This window comes from Oryzias latipes, chromosome 20, assembly GCF_053564925.1.
Source record: "Oryzias latipes strain Hd-rR chromosome 20, Olatipes_Hd-rR_3.1".
NCBI lineage: Eukaryota > Metazoa > Chordata > Actinopteri > Beloniformes > Adrianichthyidae > Oryzias > Oryzias latipes.
This window is the reverse complement of record NC_136256.1, coordinates 14,777,722-14,793,871: the sequence shown is the minus strand read 5'-3', so window position 1 is coordinate 14,793,871 and position 16,150 is coordinate 14,777,722. Positions and strand designations below refer to the sequence as shown.

Below are 16,150 nucleotides of genomic sequence, written 5' to 3'. Positions count from 1 at the left end.
CAAAAACAAATACTTTAATCAGAAATTACTACAATATAAAATATGTAGTTTTGGTTAAAGATGGAAGCATTATGGTGTAAAAGGATTTTTCTGGACCTAACTGCCAAAATTCTGACAGTAAATATTTTTTCTCTTTTTTATCTATTTGTTTGCAGGTTAAAAAAAAACCAAACTACAAAAATGCTTTACACAAGCAATAATTCAGAAAAAAATTGACAAAAAATTAAGTGCTTTTCAAATTTAATGTTTAATTTAATATTATTGTTATCACTGTTGTTAGCATAAAGCAAGTAAATGTAAAAAAAATGGCTGAGAAGTTTCATCCTCTACCAAAAAAGCAGTATATTTACATCGCTGCAGTTGGTCTCAAAGTGATACCATGACATAAAAACCACAATTCTGTAATCTCAGATTTAAATTAAATAAATGCTCAAGTGTTTACTTGCATTTAGGGATTAACTTCCTACTGCATCCATCTATATATATGACTTACATTTATTTACTGTCATGGAGCAAATTGTTTACATGAGCGTATCTGTCTCTGGATTTTCTGGCACTTTTGGAAACATAAAATTAATTCTCAACTGTACAATTCAGCATTGAAAGCCCTAAAATCAACAGGTTTCCTCTGATATCTTACCTGAGAATTAGAATCCACATCTACTTTTCGCATATGAAATAAATAGTTGTACTGTTGCTGTTCTCTCAGTAATTTATTGCTTTACCAATGTGCTAGTAAAACAATGGAAAACAATGTCATATCAAAGTTGATACTTTTATGATGCAATGTTTACTATGCAGTTTGATACTCATACAGACCAGATTATGTACAAATTACAAATCTAAAAACCAACTACAAAGCATTGTCCAGCACCTATTGCCTCACGGTGGCAATAAAAAGAAAAATTTGCAAGATTTTTTTTTTAATCAAATGCAAATTTACTTCTTTCAGTGAGGAATATGTGTATGAAATAGTTGCATTGTTGTCATTGTTTCTAAAGGGAAAAGGGTCAAATGGTTCCCTTTTTCTTTAATCAATACATTTTAAGCAATTTATTTCTTGTCCTTGATGTCATCAAAAGCATATGGCAGCTTTGGATTCACTGCAGAAAAGTGACCATTGAAACACAAACTTAACCCTAAAACTCCTTCAGAAAACAAGTCATGACCATAAACCAAATAAGGACTAAATTAAAAATCGAACATTTTTACAATGTTATCGAGAATAATCTGAGGTTGTATGGAGAAAACAGGGTTGAATATGTTAAGGTTGTATTCATGAGAAAAGAAAAATACAGATAAATAAAGTGACTTGCATTAAAACAACAGCAAGCAGCAGTGAGAGCGCAAGGATGCAGCGGTGCTGGTGTGGAATCTGGGGCGCAGGGCCGGGCTGCTCTTCATCTACAGAGAACAGAGCTAAGGAGGTGCTGTCGACGCTGCTGAGCGGGTCTGCGTACTGCGGCCCATGGGGCTCCACCATCCACCGCAACACGTTGACTTTCATCTCCATGTCATCGATCATGTGGTCGATGCGAGTGATCTCCTGCTCCAACGTGCACTGCTCCTCATTCTCCAGGCAGGCAGGGGGGCTTGGTGCCTGGGCTTGGTTCAAGTCAGGTAAACTGAGCGCTCGGGCTGCTACCTCACTGCCTCCTCCTGTATAACCAAAACCAATATTAATTTTTTCCTTGAGTGGATTTAACAATGGCCAGGAACTGTTATGCTACGTTCACACTCCGGCTGCTTTCAATGAAAACTCAATGCAAACATGCAAATATGTATGTTTTTGGGCTTCTTGTATTAAAAACTCTCACATTCATAAGTCGCTACGCAAGTTTTTGAATCCATTTTTGGGCTCTGCGTATAAAACACGCAGCCATTGAAAACATATTAAAAGTTAAACCAGTTGAACTTTGACCTGTCAGGGACTCGTGGATTTGGTAGTGACGTATGGATTGCGTCCTCTTTCATTCACAGAATATGGAGAAATGAATTAAAGGAGAAAGGAATAACTGCAGTTTGTGTCCAGCTGAAATTAAATCATTAACTTATTTATTAACTCATTTTCATGCCTTCCTCTTGCTTAACTTCTGACATGCATTAATTACTAAATCTACAGCTTTCAGTCAATTATAGTTGCACACTAAAAACTGAATCTTAAGAAAGTTAAAAGACGCTTGTCTCCAGAAAAATAGTCTTTTCAAGAGAATTAAACATGTCTTAGTGACTAGAATTATTTTCTTAAAATAAGATTTCCAGGTAAAACTCTTTTTTCATACCGGACAGGCTGATTGTTTTGCTTATTTGAAGAAAATCTATCAATGGGGTAAGAATTTTTGACTTATTTCTGAGGGGCCTGTTTTTGCAGTGACTTTTCCTTACCTTGAACACCAGTTTGCACCAGCGATGTTTTGTTAGCCACTAAGAAAATGTCACTGATGTTGTGAACCTTGCACATGTCAACATGCAGAAGCTCTAGACTGGAGGAGAAGGCCACCCAGAGGAGCTCCATCTCCTTGCGCTGCTCCTCGGGCAGGCTCTTGTCACGCAGACGTGAGGTCAAGTGATGGCAGATGGTCTCTGCCAGCTTTTGGGCCTTTTCTCGCGTTTGTCGGAGCTCATCCCGCAGCTGTAAGCTGTCTGTGCATCCACCAACACACGAAGCCAAATGCCGGTAGCAGGCTACCACCTGTGTTTGGAGAGTGACAGATTTTTAAATTATTAGTAGAACAGGAAAGATGTATTGCATTTCTTTGAGATTAAAAGAAAGATTTTGTACTTTTCACATTAGCAGGAGCCGTGTTTACTTCTAGGTATCGATATGTCCTTGAAGTCTGCATCACCTGATCAAGAATTTACTGGACCACTAATCTTAATTAGAATTGAGCATCTATTAACTGTCTGAGTTGCTATCCGCTACCAAACAACTCAGCTAAATACATGCGCTAACAGAAAACTCTAACACAGAAACAAACACGAGTATATGGGTCATCAAACATCTAAAACTCATTAAAACATGTTTCAAGAAACCAAAAAATGCAGCTGCAGATGTGGTTATGTGTTCATAATCATGTGATCACTATGTTGTATTAACAGCGTCAGGCTTATCTGGGTGGATTAGCAGGTGTGGTTTCATTTATTAAAAATAATATATGTAATCCCATTATCAAAGGTCTATTTCTGGATAAGCCAAAACAACCTTGTGCACTCAAGAGTGCGAGTGGCCCATTTTCATGCTGGTAATACTCTGCACAGCCCATTAGGTATCATTTTATATGGATAAATATGATCTGTAAACATTTTTTTTTAATATTTTAACAAAAAAATGTATTGTTTCACTTTTATTTGTTAGGATCTAGAGATTTGTTTTGTGTAATCTGTCACCAAATGCTGCATGTCTCCTCAGGAAATCTGTTTTCTTCAACATTTTTTCCACAAATACAAGTTCCACTAAGTATCTATAATTAAAGTTTTGTCTCCCAAGATGGCAAATTAAAAACAAACAAACAGTAATTTATGTATTGTGTATAAAAATATCCTCTATTTTTTTCAATTGGGCAACATCAAGCAAAATAGCTTAAAAAGACACTCTTTTTATACAGATATGAAGAAAGCTGTGATGCGTGTTAGTGGTACGATCCACTGCAGCATCACTAGGATGCAGTGGACCGCTAAATTCTTTTCAATGAGAGTGCTTTTTTGCCGCAGGGAGAAACTATTTTCCGTCTTGTTTTTGTGTTTATTCAGTCTGTAAAACTAGAAAAATATTCCACATTTAATTAAATGGTTTTCAATTTTTAAATGTACCATAAAATGTTGATGCAAATCTTTTATTTTGGTGCTCTAATGTGGGGTTTTTCAAACCACATTAAATGTTGTCCAAACAAGCCATTGCAAAGTAAATGAAGAAAGTCGTTTTACCTTGATCAAAGAGTCCACCAACGCTTTTCCATCTGACAGAGCTTTGTCGTTGCCAACTGTGGAATCATCCCCAACTTTGTTATTTACAAGTGGCATGAGGATGACTCGTCCGGAGTCTCAGACTCTGCCACAGCAGGCAAGATGTTGGCCCAACAGCACTGCGCTTCCCTGGCTGCTTCAGCTCCTCTCGTCCTCCCTGGAAGATGCTTCATTCAGCAGCTGAAGGTGGAGAAAGCCTCATTCCCGGGGCAGTTTGTTGCATTACCATATTTCCCTTTGGCAACGGTTTTCCAATCAAACAGAGACATTCTTTGGAAGCCGTGAAAGCAATAAAGAAAAAGTATGATAAACTGATGTAACTCTTAAGCAAGGTGCTAATCCAGTGATTGACCCCTTTGCACTGACGCAGACAAACTGCTAATCTCATTAACCATCGCTGAGACCCGGAGGTGCAGGAGCTGGCTATACTGCAGCGACCCTTCCACCAGATGAGGCTGGGCTCTGTTACCTTAAGTGCTCTGCAAGGACCACCCCTCTATAAAGGGTCAAAATGCTCCTTAAGATGTCCCACCAGCCCAAGGCAGATCTTTTTCCATGCCCTGCTCTGCCTGACGTGGATCATTCCAAGCATAAATACAGACCATAATGCTAATAGTGCAAAACAAATGCGTGGCCTTATTGTCATGGAGTTTCAGAAGATCTGCAGCTTTTCAGCTCTGTCAGGCAGGAGAAAAATACGTGGCCTCAGTTGACCTCAATTAAAAGATAAATTATGTTAAGATTTTAAAAGTAAAACACTTTTTGCTTCGTGACTGCTAACCAGTGTTTGGATTAAGAGCAGGGGTGTACAAACCTTTTGCAAAGAGGGGCAGATTCAGTGAGGTTGGTGTGAAGCTGCATTCACACCGCATCTGACAGACAGTGTGCATTCAAGAAACCACTTTTAATGAAAAGTCCATTTATATGTGTCTAAATGCCCATTAAAAAAAAAAAAAAAGTTTCTACGACAATTTGCACCAAGCTTCTTCTAACTGTAGGTCATGGATATAAGCTAGTAAACAGAAGAAAAAGGAGCCCCTCCCTGCTAATCTAGTGTGAACGTGACACGTTAAGCGAATACCATCTAGAACGTGGGTTGCATGTATTATGTGAACATACCAGGTGCACATTCAATTCTACATTCTTTTAATCACTTTAAGAACATTAAAATGAACTATTTATCTGCACTGGCATACTTTCTTTCCATAGAACACAAATAGTTCGACCAAAATTGCTGTCAATTTATTTGCACCATTCATTCACTGTTAGCTTGTTGTAGATACTATAGCATGTCTTGTCTGGTTGTGTCTCTTCATGGTGAACTTGCGGACCATTGGAAAGTTGTCCCACAGACCAGGCTTTGGACATGCCTCATTTAGAAGAAGCTCAAAGCTGTTAAGAGAATAAATTATCAAATAAATTATGCATGAATTGGAGTACATTTTATTTACAAAAAAAAAAAACACTACACTGCAGCAATGGGACACACAAGAAAAACAAGAAATAATTACTTCCAATGAAAAGAAAAGAAAAAGAATTTGTAAAAACTGTTCTCCAAAATATGGAAAAGGTTAAGCATTAAAAACAAGCTTCAATCTCTACAATTTAGTTCTGTAAAAGCGGTTCTTTAAGGCTTTGTAGCCTGAACAGTTTTTCTCAAACTTCGGCTACTGGCTCCCTTTCGGGGGGATGTCACCGCTTCCTTGATGTTGGCCAGCAGGCCTCTCTTGGTTTTGACCGGCACCGGGGATTTTTGGGAGACTTTGGCGAGCTCAGCCTTCAAGCACGCAATCTCTCTGTCTTTTTCGGCATTCATCCGTAAAGCATCCTGAATGGTTTTGGCCTATTTGGGGGACAAGCGGGAAAACAAAGTTTTAACAAAAAGGTTTGACACTTTAAATTTGTTTTCAGCCATCTCACCTGATCGTCAGATTTCCTATGCTGAGCCTCCAGATCAGTTGACTTCTCCAAGAATTTCTCTGTGACATTCTTCAGAGTCTTGTTGAGCTCCATCAGTCTTTTCTCTAAGGACAAAATTAACTGAGAAACAAAAATTATGAGCAAGAATGTGCAATAAAGTCAAAGCTACATATGAACTCCCAGTTACCTGCTGCTTCTCTTCACACATCTTCTCCATGACACATTTCTCTTTGTACAATCGCTTGCTTCTTTCATCTGCAGAAATATTAAAAAATTAAATACTTTTTTAAATGTTGTCACTCAAAATCAAAGGTGGAAGATTTTAATGAATGATCCCAAAAAGTGGGAAAAAGATATACACCGTTTTCCAGACCTTGAAATGTTTCAGTCTGGCAGGAACGCTCTGCTCTTGGATTCGGAGAATCCCCTTCTCCACTGGACAACAAGCTCTCCAGTTCTGACACTTTCTGTCTGAGGGCCTGCATTGTTTTGCAGAGTAATGTAACACTCTCAAAATAGAAATAATTAGGATTCACACACATCAATGTGTGTGCAAAACAATTGTTTTTTGTTTTAAACTTTGGCTATTTTTAGGAGATTGTGTCAACTTTTTGGCGAAATGTTAAATTCTTGTGAACATAACACATATGGTGTACCTCAACCTTCTCCTGCTCAGCAGTGAACTCATCAAGTGGTACGTAGTCATCCTCCAGATTGTTCATCGCACACTGATAGGCGTGCTCTTTGATGGCCTCTTTGTAGACTTCGAAAGTGTCCTCCAGCTTTTCTTCATAGCTTTCTTTCAGCTCTTCCAGCTGTCGACTTAAAATTCCATATGATCTTAATATTTTACCGCTCACTTTATAAAAGATTATGCTTGATGAAAACATTCTGTAGAAATTCTTTAAAGGGGATAAAAAGTGGGTAAAATAATAAGTCAAAAGTTTTCTTTAACACCATGATGCCCATTAATGCAAATACCCACCAAACCAATTTCCCCAAAAATAATCTACTTGAAAGCAAAAACATACGTTGTTTTTTTTGCATCTTTGGAAAAAACAGTTAAGTAATGTCAATTAAGAGGAGTTTCTTTTTGCACAAATTTTCTCAAAATGTTGAGGGGAACATACACGCGCAGCTCTTCGCTTTCCATGAGCTGTTCCAACATGGCGTCTCCCATTTCCTTGCGTATTTCCATTTCCTGCACCAAGTTTTTCCGTCGCTCAGCCAACAGCTTCGTTCTTAGATTGTCAATTATATTCAGAAGCTCCTAAGAAAGCCACAGCCAAATCCTTATAAATACAACAAATTTTTTAAAAAAAATTATGAGCTAAAGAAGAAAAATGTAAACTTATCGAGATATTTTACATTCTGTGGAAGCAAAGAAACATCAGCCTCCTCCGTCTCGTCTAGCCGCTCCTCTTCAGTTAAGAAGCTCTCCAGAGTGAGGTCGTCGACAGCGGCCTTCCGCACGAGAAGTTTCCCATCTCGTCCGACTAGACAAGGTGCCAGAGAGTCTGCAGGTCTGTCAGGGACCACCTGCACCACCTGAACAGAAGTGCTGATGAGACTGAACCTTCAGCCATTCCTACTGAATGAGCTCAAACAAACCTCTTTGGCAATTGCAGAGAATTTCATAACGTGCAGCGTCTCATCGTAAGTGGATGCACACTGGTTAATGTTGACGATCATAGAGGCTTTGCCTTTCCCGCAGAAAAAAGTCTGAAAGAGCTTGGTGAGCTTGCTTTCTCGGAAGGGAATGTAACTAGCCTTTGCCCTTAAAGACAAAAAAAACAAACAAAAAAACAGAAATTTATGGACTGTAGAACAAATTTTATGTCTGGAGAACTTGCTTTAAAGTCCCACTCTGATCATCTTTTGAGCCATCATGACAGCATTCCCAGTGGTCCTTTAATTATATTTATGGCATTTTGTTTTAGCAAAAGTCAATTTGTTGTGAGCGGGACAGTTGGTGCGGAGCAACCCCGCTCCCCCTTTTCCTCTTCTGTTGCTGAAAGTACCTCTTCTACACACTCTCCTGCTGGCCAACAACCCCTCACAATCCCAACCCAACATTAGGGGTGCAGCAAAAATGGCGATTAATACTGGATCCATCCAGTCGTACGGCTTTGAGTCAGATGCTTCAGACGAGGAAATCAAAGACGTACACGGATCTATTTGTCTGCAAGTGGATGCATAGGAATGGAGCTTGTGGCCCGCCCATCCGTATTTTCTACATCACAAATACGATCTTTTTCAAACTGCATTCGTTTCTTCTGCCCCTGATTCACAACTTGAATAAAAAAAATACTATCAAAAGCTTAATTTTCTTAACATAGGCCCTCCATCTTCTAAAAAAGGCCACAAGAACATGTTAAAAACACAATTTCCATTAGACTGGGTCTTTAAAAAAGGCAAAAGTTTGAAAGGTTTTCCAGATCAAAGATGCATGTACTTGTCAGTCTGATTGTTGCGTAGAGCAGAAATGCACTTCCCCAGGATAAGAAGAGAGTTGTTTATGTTTCCAGCTTCTTTCAGCCTCTCTCCAAAAGTCCGCGTCTTGTTGCATCTTTCAGAGCCCGCCAGGTCACACAGAGAAAACCTGAGAGACGCAACTTAACTCATTGGTGTGGATTCATTGTTAAAAGGTTAGTCCAGGTAGATACTCACTCTGAGACCCTTTTAACTTCACCTCCATCAATCTTCAGTAACTTCATGGTGAATATGCCATGGCTGTTAAAAAGAGCTGAGATAAGTACAAAAACATAACACACCTAAAGACCCACTCTGAACATAATCTGCTTTATTTTAAAAGCATTTCCAGTGGTTTAATTAGGATTGTGCCGTTTTTTTAACAGCCAAAAATCAATTTTCTAGGACATAGTATCTGCAGAGCAGCAGTAGTTCATTAAAAATTCACTTCTCAGCTGTAGTGTGTGGAGCAACACCTCTCCCCCAGCAGTAGCTCCTTTAAACATAACGCCTGAGTTTTTGGTGGTACTGTTGGCGCAGAGCAACCCCGCCCCCTCATCCCCTTCCTGTTGCTGAGAGCTCTCTGGTTACACGCTCTCCTGCTAGCTTACAGCCCTTCACAGTCCCAATCTATTATTAGGGGTGCAACAAAAACATTGCGCGATCATGGAGCTGTCCAGCCGTAGAGTTTGGAGCCAGATCCCAGCTCGGACGAGGAAAACGAAGAAGTTAATGGATCTTATTGTCTACAAATGGATGATTCAGCATATTTTCTACATCTATTTTACATAACATTTGTCTGCTTTTGATTCACAACAATTTGAAAAAAAAAAAATACTCAAAAATGCCATTTTAAGCTTAGATTTTCAACATCCTCCATCAGAGAAATATTACAAGAACATGTGAACACAGTTTTCTTCAGAGTAAGTCTCTTAAAAAAAGTCTCAATAAAACCACAAAGCTGCTTGCCTTCTGCTGGATGACTGGTTCATCTTTGTGGCTGCAGCGGTTCTGTTCTTATTTCCAAACTGGATCAGTTTGAAGGCTTCACTCAGACTGTGGACATTGATCCACCTGATATCTGGAAGAAAAACAAAAGTGGAAGGAGACTTACTGTTTCCTCCACCCTATTCCTTTGTTTTTAGACGTTGGCACCTTTGACGTAAGCATTTCCAGCTCCATCATCGCAGACCCGCAGAGAAGGCCGCTTCTTGGAGAAGGAAGGCTGCAGAAGGTCGTACACGCACTCGTTGTAGATTTCAAAAAATGAAACCCATAAAGCAAACGTCTCGCCGTTGGCCGAGCGGCTGGGAGTCGCTGAATTAGGAAGAGCCAAAAAGAACAGGATTTTAAAATCATTTTATTTTTTTTAATTGTCTCAAACATGACATTAAACTATTTTAGAATCGAAACAGTTCGATAACATTTTACTATATTAAAGTGTATATATTGCAACCATTTAAAAAAATCTGTATAATAAACTTTCTGAAGTAATCAATTCATTCAAGTCATCTTTAAGGTTTCTCTGACCAAACAATCACAGGTCATTAGTTCCAGATGTCATAAAATTATTGGAAAATTTACATGGACAACTGAGTGAAAGTATGTGGGTACGTGTAGCAAATGGCCATACCTGTCTGACTGCTGAAAGGAGGAGGGGATGCCAGACTGTGGTCAGAAGAGGACTCCGAACCGCTGCTGCTCCTGAGACGATCACATTCCTGGAGAGGAAAGATGGATCTCAGCGCCACCATCCGAGAAAACGGTAATAAAAATTTCTAACGTTTTCCTTTTTTTCTCTCTTACTTCCTTAACCAAAGTGAAAATAGCAGCTTTAGCAGTTCTCTCCTTCTTGACTTGGTCAGCATCCAGACACTGCACCCCACTCCTCAGGTGAGGTTTCAGATCCATCCCATCATACAGATGCCCTTGGATGTGATGGAAAGTGGCCTCCATCACTCTAGGAAGAATTCCGGGTTCCTTCGTCGTGCCTAACAAAGTTCAATGCCATATTTCAGAGGGACTTCAGGACCAGGAAATCAATTGTACTACCAGGTTTACCTTGGATTGTGAAGGTTTTTCCAGCATTTGTGACACCGTAACTGAATATCAGAGCGTTCTTCCCATCCAAGAAATCCACCAACTGACTTCTGACCGTGTCCTCGAACAGCTCAGCTTGTGTCGTTTCTGGTCCAAAGATCTGGGGGCCGACAGAAAGATCAATATCTGCACTTTTCAAAAAAGTAACTGTACGGAATCAGCTCTCACTAACCTGAGAAAAGGAAAACTTAAAGATGGACATGCCAACTCCTTTCTCACTGCTCTTCATGGTGGCTGAACCTTTAGGTGCGTATAATGTCACCAACTGTCTGTTCTCAATCACGACACAGTCCTGAAGAGAATCAGTTGAATAGATATTAAAAGAAATGAATAAATCAATTTGATGAATTGTTTTGTATTCCTAAGTTTTTTTTTTAACATTTTTTGTCCTATTCTTTTCAAAAAAAAAATCAATAAAAGCTGCTCTAACCACAAGCACTTATTGATCCAAAAGTCCAATGGCTGCGTTCAGATCAGTCTCAATAGCACAGTCTGAATTATCCTGAAGAGAGGTTCTAGAGCAGGGAACGGCCTCCAGGGCCGGTGTGTCTCCATGATTTCCAAACATCCTCGCCCTACTCATAGCTGATTAATTAGAACATGCAAGAGCAGGCCTTGTTGAAAAACATACAGGTATAAAGCCCTCGGTGCCCACCTCTGTTCTAGAGAGACCAAGCTGGACTACAGGAGGACGCCTGAAGACCAGAGAGCCTTTGGGTCCCACTTGGTATGACCCGATTGAGGATATGAACCCACGTCCAACAACCCATTATACTAAACTGGGTGCAATAACACGTCCCATACAGAGAACCGGCATCTTTACGCTGATCTGCAACTGTTCTCTGACCACATCTCCCATGTCTGTCTGTAACCCTTGTGCTATCCTAGGCACTTTAACGTTGGGAGTTGGGTCATCTAGACCCACTAGACAGTGAGCTGAACCTTTTTTTCTTCAATGATTTGTGATCTTCACTGGTGTCCATGGATTACATGAAATCTTTCCACCTTTATCCACCTTTGTCATGGTATGGAGAACACATCATCTAAGATAGCACAAGGGTTAAAGCACAGAAAGTGCTTTAAAATAATGATTTTAACATCTCCAAGTTTTGACTCACAAATTTGTTGAAAAGGATTAAAGAGTCATAAGTGATGTCATGCTGTCCCACCTATAGCTGCAGGGGAGCTACACCAATGTGCCCTTTGTGGATCACAGCTCAGCTTTTTAAAACCCGTTCTACTTTACAAAACAGTGGAGAAACGACAATACAGGTTTCCACGCTTGTATCTGTTTGTATGTTGACAGATCACAGCAAAAGGATCAAAATTGTGCATCACACCCACAAACCTCAGTCACATGGCTGGGTGCTGAGCCCCCGCTCTACCAACACACAGCCACCCTTCCTCCCCGCCATCCACTATAACACCATTGTGAAGTATGTGGACGACACCACAGTGGTAGGACCTTTTACTGATGGGGAATGAGGAGGAGCAGGATGGTGTTGGGAAAACAACCTGTTCCCCAACACCACAAAGACAAAAGGAAGAAACCTTTCCACACCTTTAACAATGAGCACTGTGATCTGAGAGTGGCTGACCTCAGGCTCCTGGAAGTCCAGATAGAGGAAGGTCTACCTGGTGCTCAAACATGTCTGAGCTGCTGATAAATACCCAGCAGAGACTCAGCGGAGAAGAACAGAATCACTTTCTGCTGCTCTGCTCCATTCCTGATGCATCTACTTGTAGACAAATAGATCCATGCACGTCTTTGTTTTCCTCACCTGAGCTGGAATCTTGATCTAAACTGTAAATCTAGATAGCTCCAATATTGGTTGGCCATTTTTGTTGTACTGCCAATGTTGGGTTGGGGGTGTGAGAGGGTTGTAAGCTAGCGGAAGAGCTGTAAACAGAGAGCTCTCAGTTATGGGTGACAGGGAGGAGGGGGATGAGCTTGCTCAACACCAACAGTCCCGCCCACGGCTAGGGTAAATCATTTATGAACTACTGCTGCTTTGCAGACACTGTCTTAAAAAAAAGGCATGTTCATGATTGAAAGACCACTGGAGATGCTTTTTAAAATAAATCAAAAGATGATCAGAGAGGGACTTTAAAAACAAGACAATGACAACAAAAGTCCTTTCCATTCAATAATTTGTTGATGGAAAAGATACAAGTTTAAAAAGAAAAAGAAAAAAAGAGAATCATAGAAAGTTGTGTTTTGAAGAGTTTTCAAGCTTATCAGGTAACGTCACCTTTGAAGGAACGAACAGGGCAAAGATCACTTTAAAAATTTGCCCCATGCAATTATCTGTTAAACTTTCCACAAGAGCAGGGTCAACAGAGTTCTAGTAACCAAGAAAGTTTACTTTGTTACAGTACTCAAGCACACTTCCTAAATAGATTTGACTCATGACTATAGAAGTACATTTTAGAGATAATTATTTAGTCAAATGTGTTTTCTTTAAAACTACGCAGAAAGTAGACACGCCCTATTTAAGATGGCTCCTTGGAGGACTGACTGTTTGCCTGATGATGGACTGAGCACCAAACATTGAAAAGTTTTCTTTTTTTTTGTGTGACACACTGGATGATGTACAGGACTTTTTTTTGTTTTGTTAATGTTAACCCTGATGCTTGTCTATAAGGACTTAGGGTGAGTGCTGTACTGTACCTGATCCTCCTCATCAGAAAGCTCCTCCTTGAAAAAAGGTCGGACTCTGAGGTAAACTCTCATCAGCTGCTGCTGCTCAGGACCACCAGACAATCCGGACTAGCAAAAGCAAACCACAGCAGTAAATGGAAATCCTGAATGTGCATCCTGATGAATTTTAATGTTAAAGAATGGTGACCTGCTGCAACAAAATGCTGCCAGAAGAAGCGTTACACTCCAGATCCATGTCAACGGGCTGCATGCACCCACTCTTCTCTCTGGTCAGGTCAATGACTGGACTCATTATGAAGTATCTAAAACTGCTCCTCAATAATCAAAACTGCACTTTGCTTGCAAAAATCCTTAACTTCTGTATTAAATCCAGAAACCTCGCTAGAAAATGTCTCCTTGAAGCTGCAAATTTTTTTCCCCCACTGAGAAACAATGGAGAATCTTGTCATCACTCTTTATTGGATGCAGGTGTGACCTCAGGTTAGTGATCAAAACAACCACTCAGAGCTCTTCTCTGATGTTGACCAAGTTTTACTCTTTACGATTGATCAATTAGCACATAAGAAAATACGCAAATCATTTATCTGTTTCTGAGTTTTTTCTTAAATTTAAAATAATCATAATTAAAGGGAAAAATTAGCAAGTTTATGCATCCTGGATCCCAATTCTTTTCAATGGTATTTTGTGAAAAGCTGCACTAAAATAATTGGCATGAACCTATATTTTAAAATATATATTACAAGAGGGCTGCATGGTGGTGCAGTGGTTAGTGCTCTTGCCTCACAGCAAGAAGGCGCTGGGTTCAAGTCCTGGATGGGGGACCTGAACCGGAACACCAACACCACCTTTCTATGTGGAGTTTACATGTTCTACCTGTGCATGTGTGGGTTTTCTCTGGCTTCCTCTCACTGTCTGAAGAAATGCTTCATAGGTTACTTGATTACTCCAAATTGTCCCTCGGTGTGAATGTGAGATTTGTGGCCTACCAGTCCAGCATGTCCCCTGCCTTTGCCCACAAGTGATAGGCTCCAGCAGCCCCGTGACACCAAAAGGTGACAAACGGATTAGAAGATTAATATATTACAAGAACTTCCACTTACTTGGAAACAAGTTTTAGCTCTCTGACCCAACATAATCCAATGGTTTATATAGCTTTCAAACTAAGTGTACCAATTTGTCAATCAATTTGTTTATCAATTTGTCAACGTAAACACCAAAGTTTTTACTGCTCTTCTGCAACACAAATCCTGTATTGCTTCCTGATCCTTTGTAGCAGCTGATGGACTATTTCAGGACGGGACAACTATTGGATGCTTTCATAATCAGATAAATAAAATCTATTTCTTAAGTTTGATTCGTTATTCAGCCGCTCATGTTTTCAACTTTATTATTCCAAACAAACAACACACTCGTTCAGGTTAGTCTTTTATTGAAAATATGCAGTTTATGCATCTGCAATGGTGACTTCCACCTCAACACCGGGTTCGATGCTGATGGAGGTGATCTGCTTGACAATTTCGGATGGACTGTGCAGGTCAATCAGGCGCTTGTGGATCCTCATTTGGAAGCGATCCCAGGTTTTGGATCCTTCACCGCATGGAGTCTTTCTGGTTGTAATGCGCAGAGTCTACAGGCAGCAAAATAAAAAAATTAACACAAGCTAAATAAATAAAAGATATGTTATAATCCCAGTTTTTCACTATCAAAAGATCGGCGGCCTTTATTACCTTAGTTGGCATGCGGACAGGTCCTTTCACCTTCAGGCTCTTCTCCTTAGCACCACGGATCAGGTCTGCACAGACTACACCACAAAGCAGATTCATTACACACAAACCGATCAAAAAATATATTTTGTAGCTTCTACTGAAAGCCTAAGCTCAGAATAGCGTATACAAGCATCATGGTTTATCATGGTTAAATTCTTATCCTCATTGCTCAGGTTCAAACTAAAACAAAGAAATCAAATGAATCAAATAGATGAATTACCTTTCTCCAGAGATTTAACATTGCGGCTGGTGAGGGTGATGCGGATGCGATGGATGGCAACTTCTGACTCAACAGGTGCTTTGCCAGTGTCCTTGAAAGCCTGCAAACCAATTGACACGTAAACACAGCGAACAACTGGCTTCAATCAAAGCATGAAGCATAAAACGAAATCATAAGGAGGCATGTGATGTCTTGGTGTTTCTAGTATAGTTTTATGGCTATAATAATTTAAATTAATACATTTACCTTAGAATATACAAAATGAAAGTTAAACGCTAACGTAGTTTTGCTTTTACACAAATGTCGTTTACTGCTCAACAAGGGACCAACTATAAGAATTAAGCGTAGGTACGTTGACCTCAAAATAATTATTCAAAAATGTTCATGTGCTCCAGAGACAAAATAACTGTACATGATCTGTAGATAGATAAAATATTAATTGTCTTCATATTTGCTATGTTTAAGTTTAAGGACTAACGATGATGAGCCTGAAAAAGGCGCTCCTGGCTTATGCTAGCAGTTTGGGTTTTTAAAAAACTAATTTAATTCCAACTATCATCATTATAGAAACCAATCTGCATTAAAATACGTCTTTATTAAATGAAACGTAAACGGACGCACCATTTTATGTATTCCTGACCGACTTATTCGGAAGAAATTCAAGCGAACAGCGGTGAGCCAGGAACAGACACCAACAACGTGGTTAGCTTCGAGGGAAAAGGGCGAATTCGAACTAGTTTCCGGTTGATGTACCCTGCATCCGGGTCCTCTGTTTCTTATTCGTCTGTAGTTTTAGAACTCCCAAAACTCAAGGGCGACATCTAGTGTCGAAACATGGCCTTTAAATCACAAGGTTGTTGGATTTACCACAAGAGGGAACCAGAGCGACTACAAGTGCAGGGATGCGCAAACAAAAAAACTGAAATTGTTTATATACCCGCGTATCACACTATTTAATATTATTATGATTTAAAAAAGGATATAACAGCTAATAATTTAGATACTTCTGCAAATATTTTAGTATCTTAAATGTCTTAAATTTGACAA

General features: G+C 39.7%; 3 protein-coding genes and 1 non-coding gene across 5 annotated transcripts; all 4 read right to left on the bottom strand.

The window, feature by feature from the left end:
- Positions 1-696: 696 nt before the first annotated feature.
- rgs9bp (regulator of G protein signaling 9 binding protein) lies at positions 697-4,411 on the bottom strand. The gene is made up of 3 exons (XM_011488765.4): positions 3,925-4,411; positions 2,386-2,692; positions 697-1,659 (listed from the first exon to the last, which is right to left on the bottom strand). The coding sequence occupies exons 1-3, from the start codon at positions 4,018-4,020 to the stop codon at positions 1,277-1,279; spliced, it is 786 nt and encodes a 261-aa protein (XP_011487067.1). The 5' UTR covers positions 4,021-4,411; the 3' UTR covers positions 697-1,276.
- A 972-nt stretch (positions 4,412-5,383) lies between these two features.
- On the bottom strand, positions 5,384-13,577 carry zgc:56231 (kinesin-like protein KIF20A). Of its 2 annotated transcripts, none has more exons than XM_011488764.3 (18): positions 13,305-13,577; positions 13,127-13,225; positions 10,628-10,747; positions 10,417-10,555; positions 10,162-10,346; positions 9,989-10,076; positions 9,511-9,672; positions 9,325-9,436; positions 8,554-8,616; positions 8,339-8,485; positions 7,495-7,660; positions 7,252-7,431; positions 7,014-7,153; positions 6,540-6,705; positions 6,245-6,362; positions 6,071-6,138; positions 5,884-6,003; positions 5,384-5,806 (listed from the first exon to the last, which is right to left on the bottom strand). In XM_011488764.3, exons 1-18 carry the CDS (start codon positions 13,407-13,409, stop codon positions 5,591-5,593), a joined length of 2,394 nt encoding a protein of 797 aa, XP_011487066.1. In that variant the 5' UTR covers positions 13,410-13,577; the 3' UTR covers positions 5,384-5,590. The 2 variants fall into 2 exon arrangements, with proteins under 2 accessions (XP_011487066.1, XP_004080985.1); XM_004080937.3 differs by having other exon boundaries at positions 6,257-6,362.
- A 952-nt stretch (positions 13,578-14,529) lies between these two features.
- Positions 14,530-15,883, bottom strand: rps20 (ribosomal protein S20). Its single transcript, XM_023949936.2, has 4 exons — positions 15,725-15,883; positions 15,104-15,203; positions 14,845-14,918; positions 14,530-14,744 (listed from the first exon to the last, which is right to left on the bottom strand). Exons 1-4 carry the CDS (start codon positions 15,725-15,727, stop codon positions 14,562-14,564), a joined length of 360 nt encoding a protein of 119 aa, XP_023805704.1. The 5' UTR covers positions 15,728-15,883; the 3' UTR covers positions 14,530-14,561.
- Positions 14,988-15,054, bottom strand: LOC111946704 (small nucleolar RNA U54). Its single transcript, XR_002872433.1, has one exon. It is a non-coding gene; the product is annotated as a small nucleolar RNA U54 (small nucleolar RNA).
- Positions 15,884-16,150: the final 267 nt, after the last annotated feature.

What these genes read in the sequence shown, in the direction of transcription:
- rgs9bp (XM_011488765.4), bottom strand. Translation starts at nt 4,020, where the DNA reads ATGCCACTTGTAAATAACAAAGTTGGGGATGATTCCACAGTTGGCAAC. An exon ending in TGGTGGACTCTTTGATCAAG is followed by an intron (nt 2,693 to 3,924) that starts GTAAAACGACTT and finishes CTCCAAACACAG; the next exon opens with GTGGTAGCCTGCTACCGGCA. An exon ending in GGTGCAAACTGGTGTTCAAG is followed by an intron (nt 1,660 to 2,385) that starts GTAAGGAAAAGT and finishes TTGGTTATACAG; the next exon opens with GAGGAGGCAGTGAGGTAGCA.
- zgc:56231 (XM_011488764.3), bottom strand. Translation starts at nt 13,409, where the DNA reads ATGAGTCCAGTCATTGACCTGACCAGAGAGAAGAGTGGGTGCATGCAG. An exon ending in TTTCTGATGAGGAGGATCAG is followed by an intron (nt 10,748 to 13,126) that starts GTACAGTACAGC and finishes GATTCTCTTCAG; the next exon opens with GACTGTGTCGTGATTGAGAA. An exon ending in ATAGGAAATCTGACGATCAG is followed by an intron (nt 5,807 to 5,883) that starts GTGAGATGGCTG and finishes TCCCCCAAATAG; the next exon opens with GCCAAAACCATTCAGGATGC.
- rps20 (XM_023949936.2), bottom strand. An exon ending in TGTTAAATCTCTGGAGAAAG is followed by an intron (nt 14,919 to 15,103) that starts GTAATTCATCTA and finishes TTTGTGGTGTAG; the next exon opens with TCTGTGCAGACCTGATCCGT. An exon ending in CTGTCCGCATGCCAACTAAG is followed by an intron (nt 14,745 to 14,844) that starts GTAATAAAGGCC and finishes TGCTGCCTGTAG; the next exon opens with ACTCTGCGCATTACAACCAG.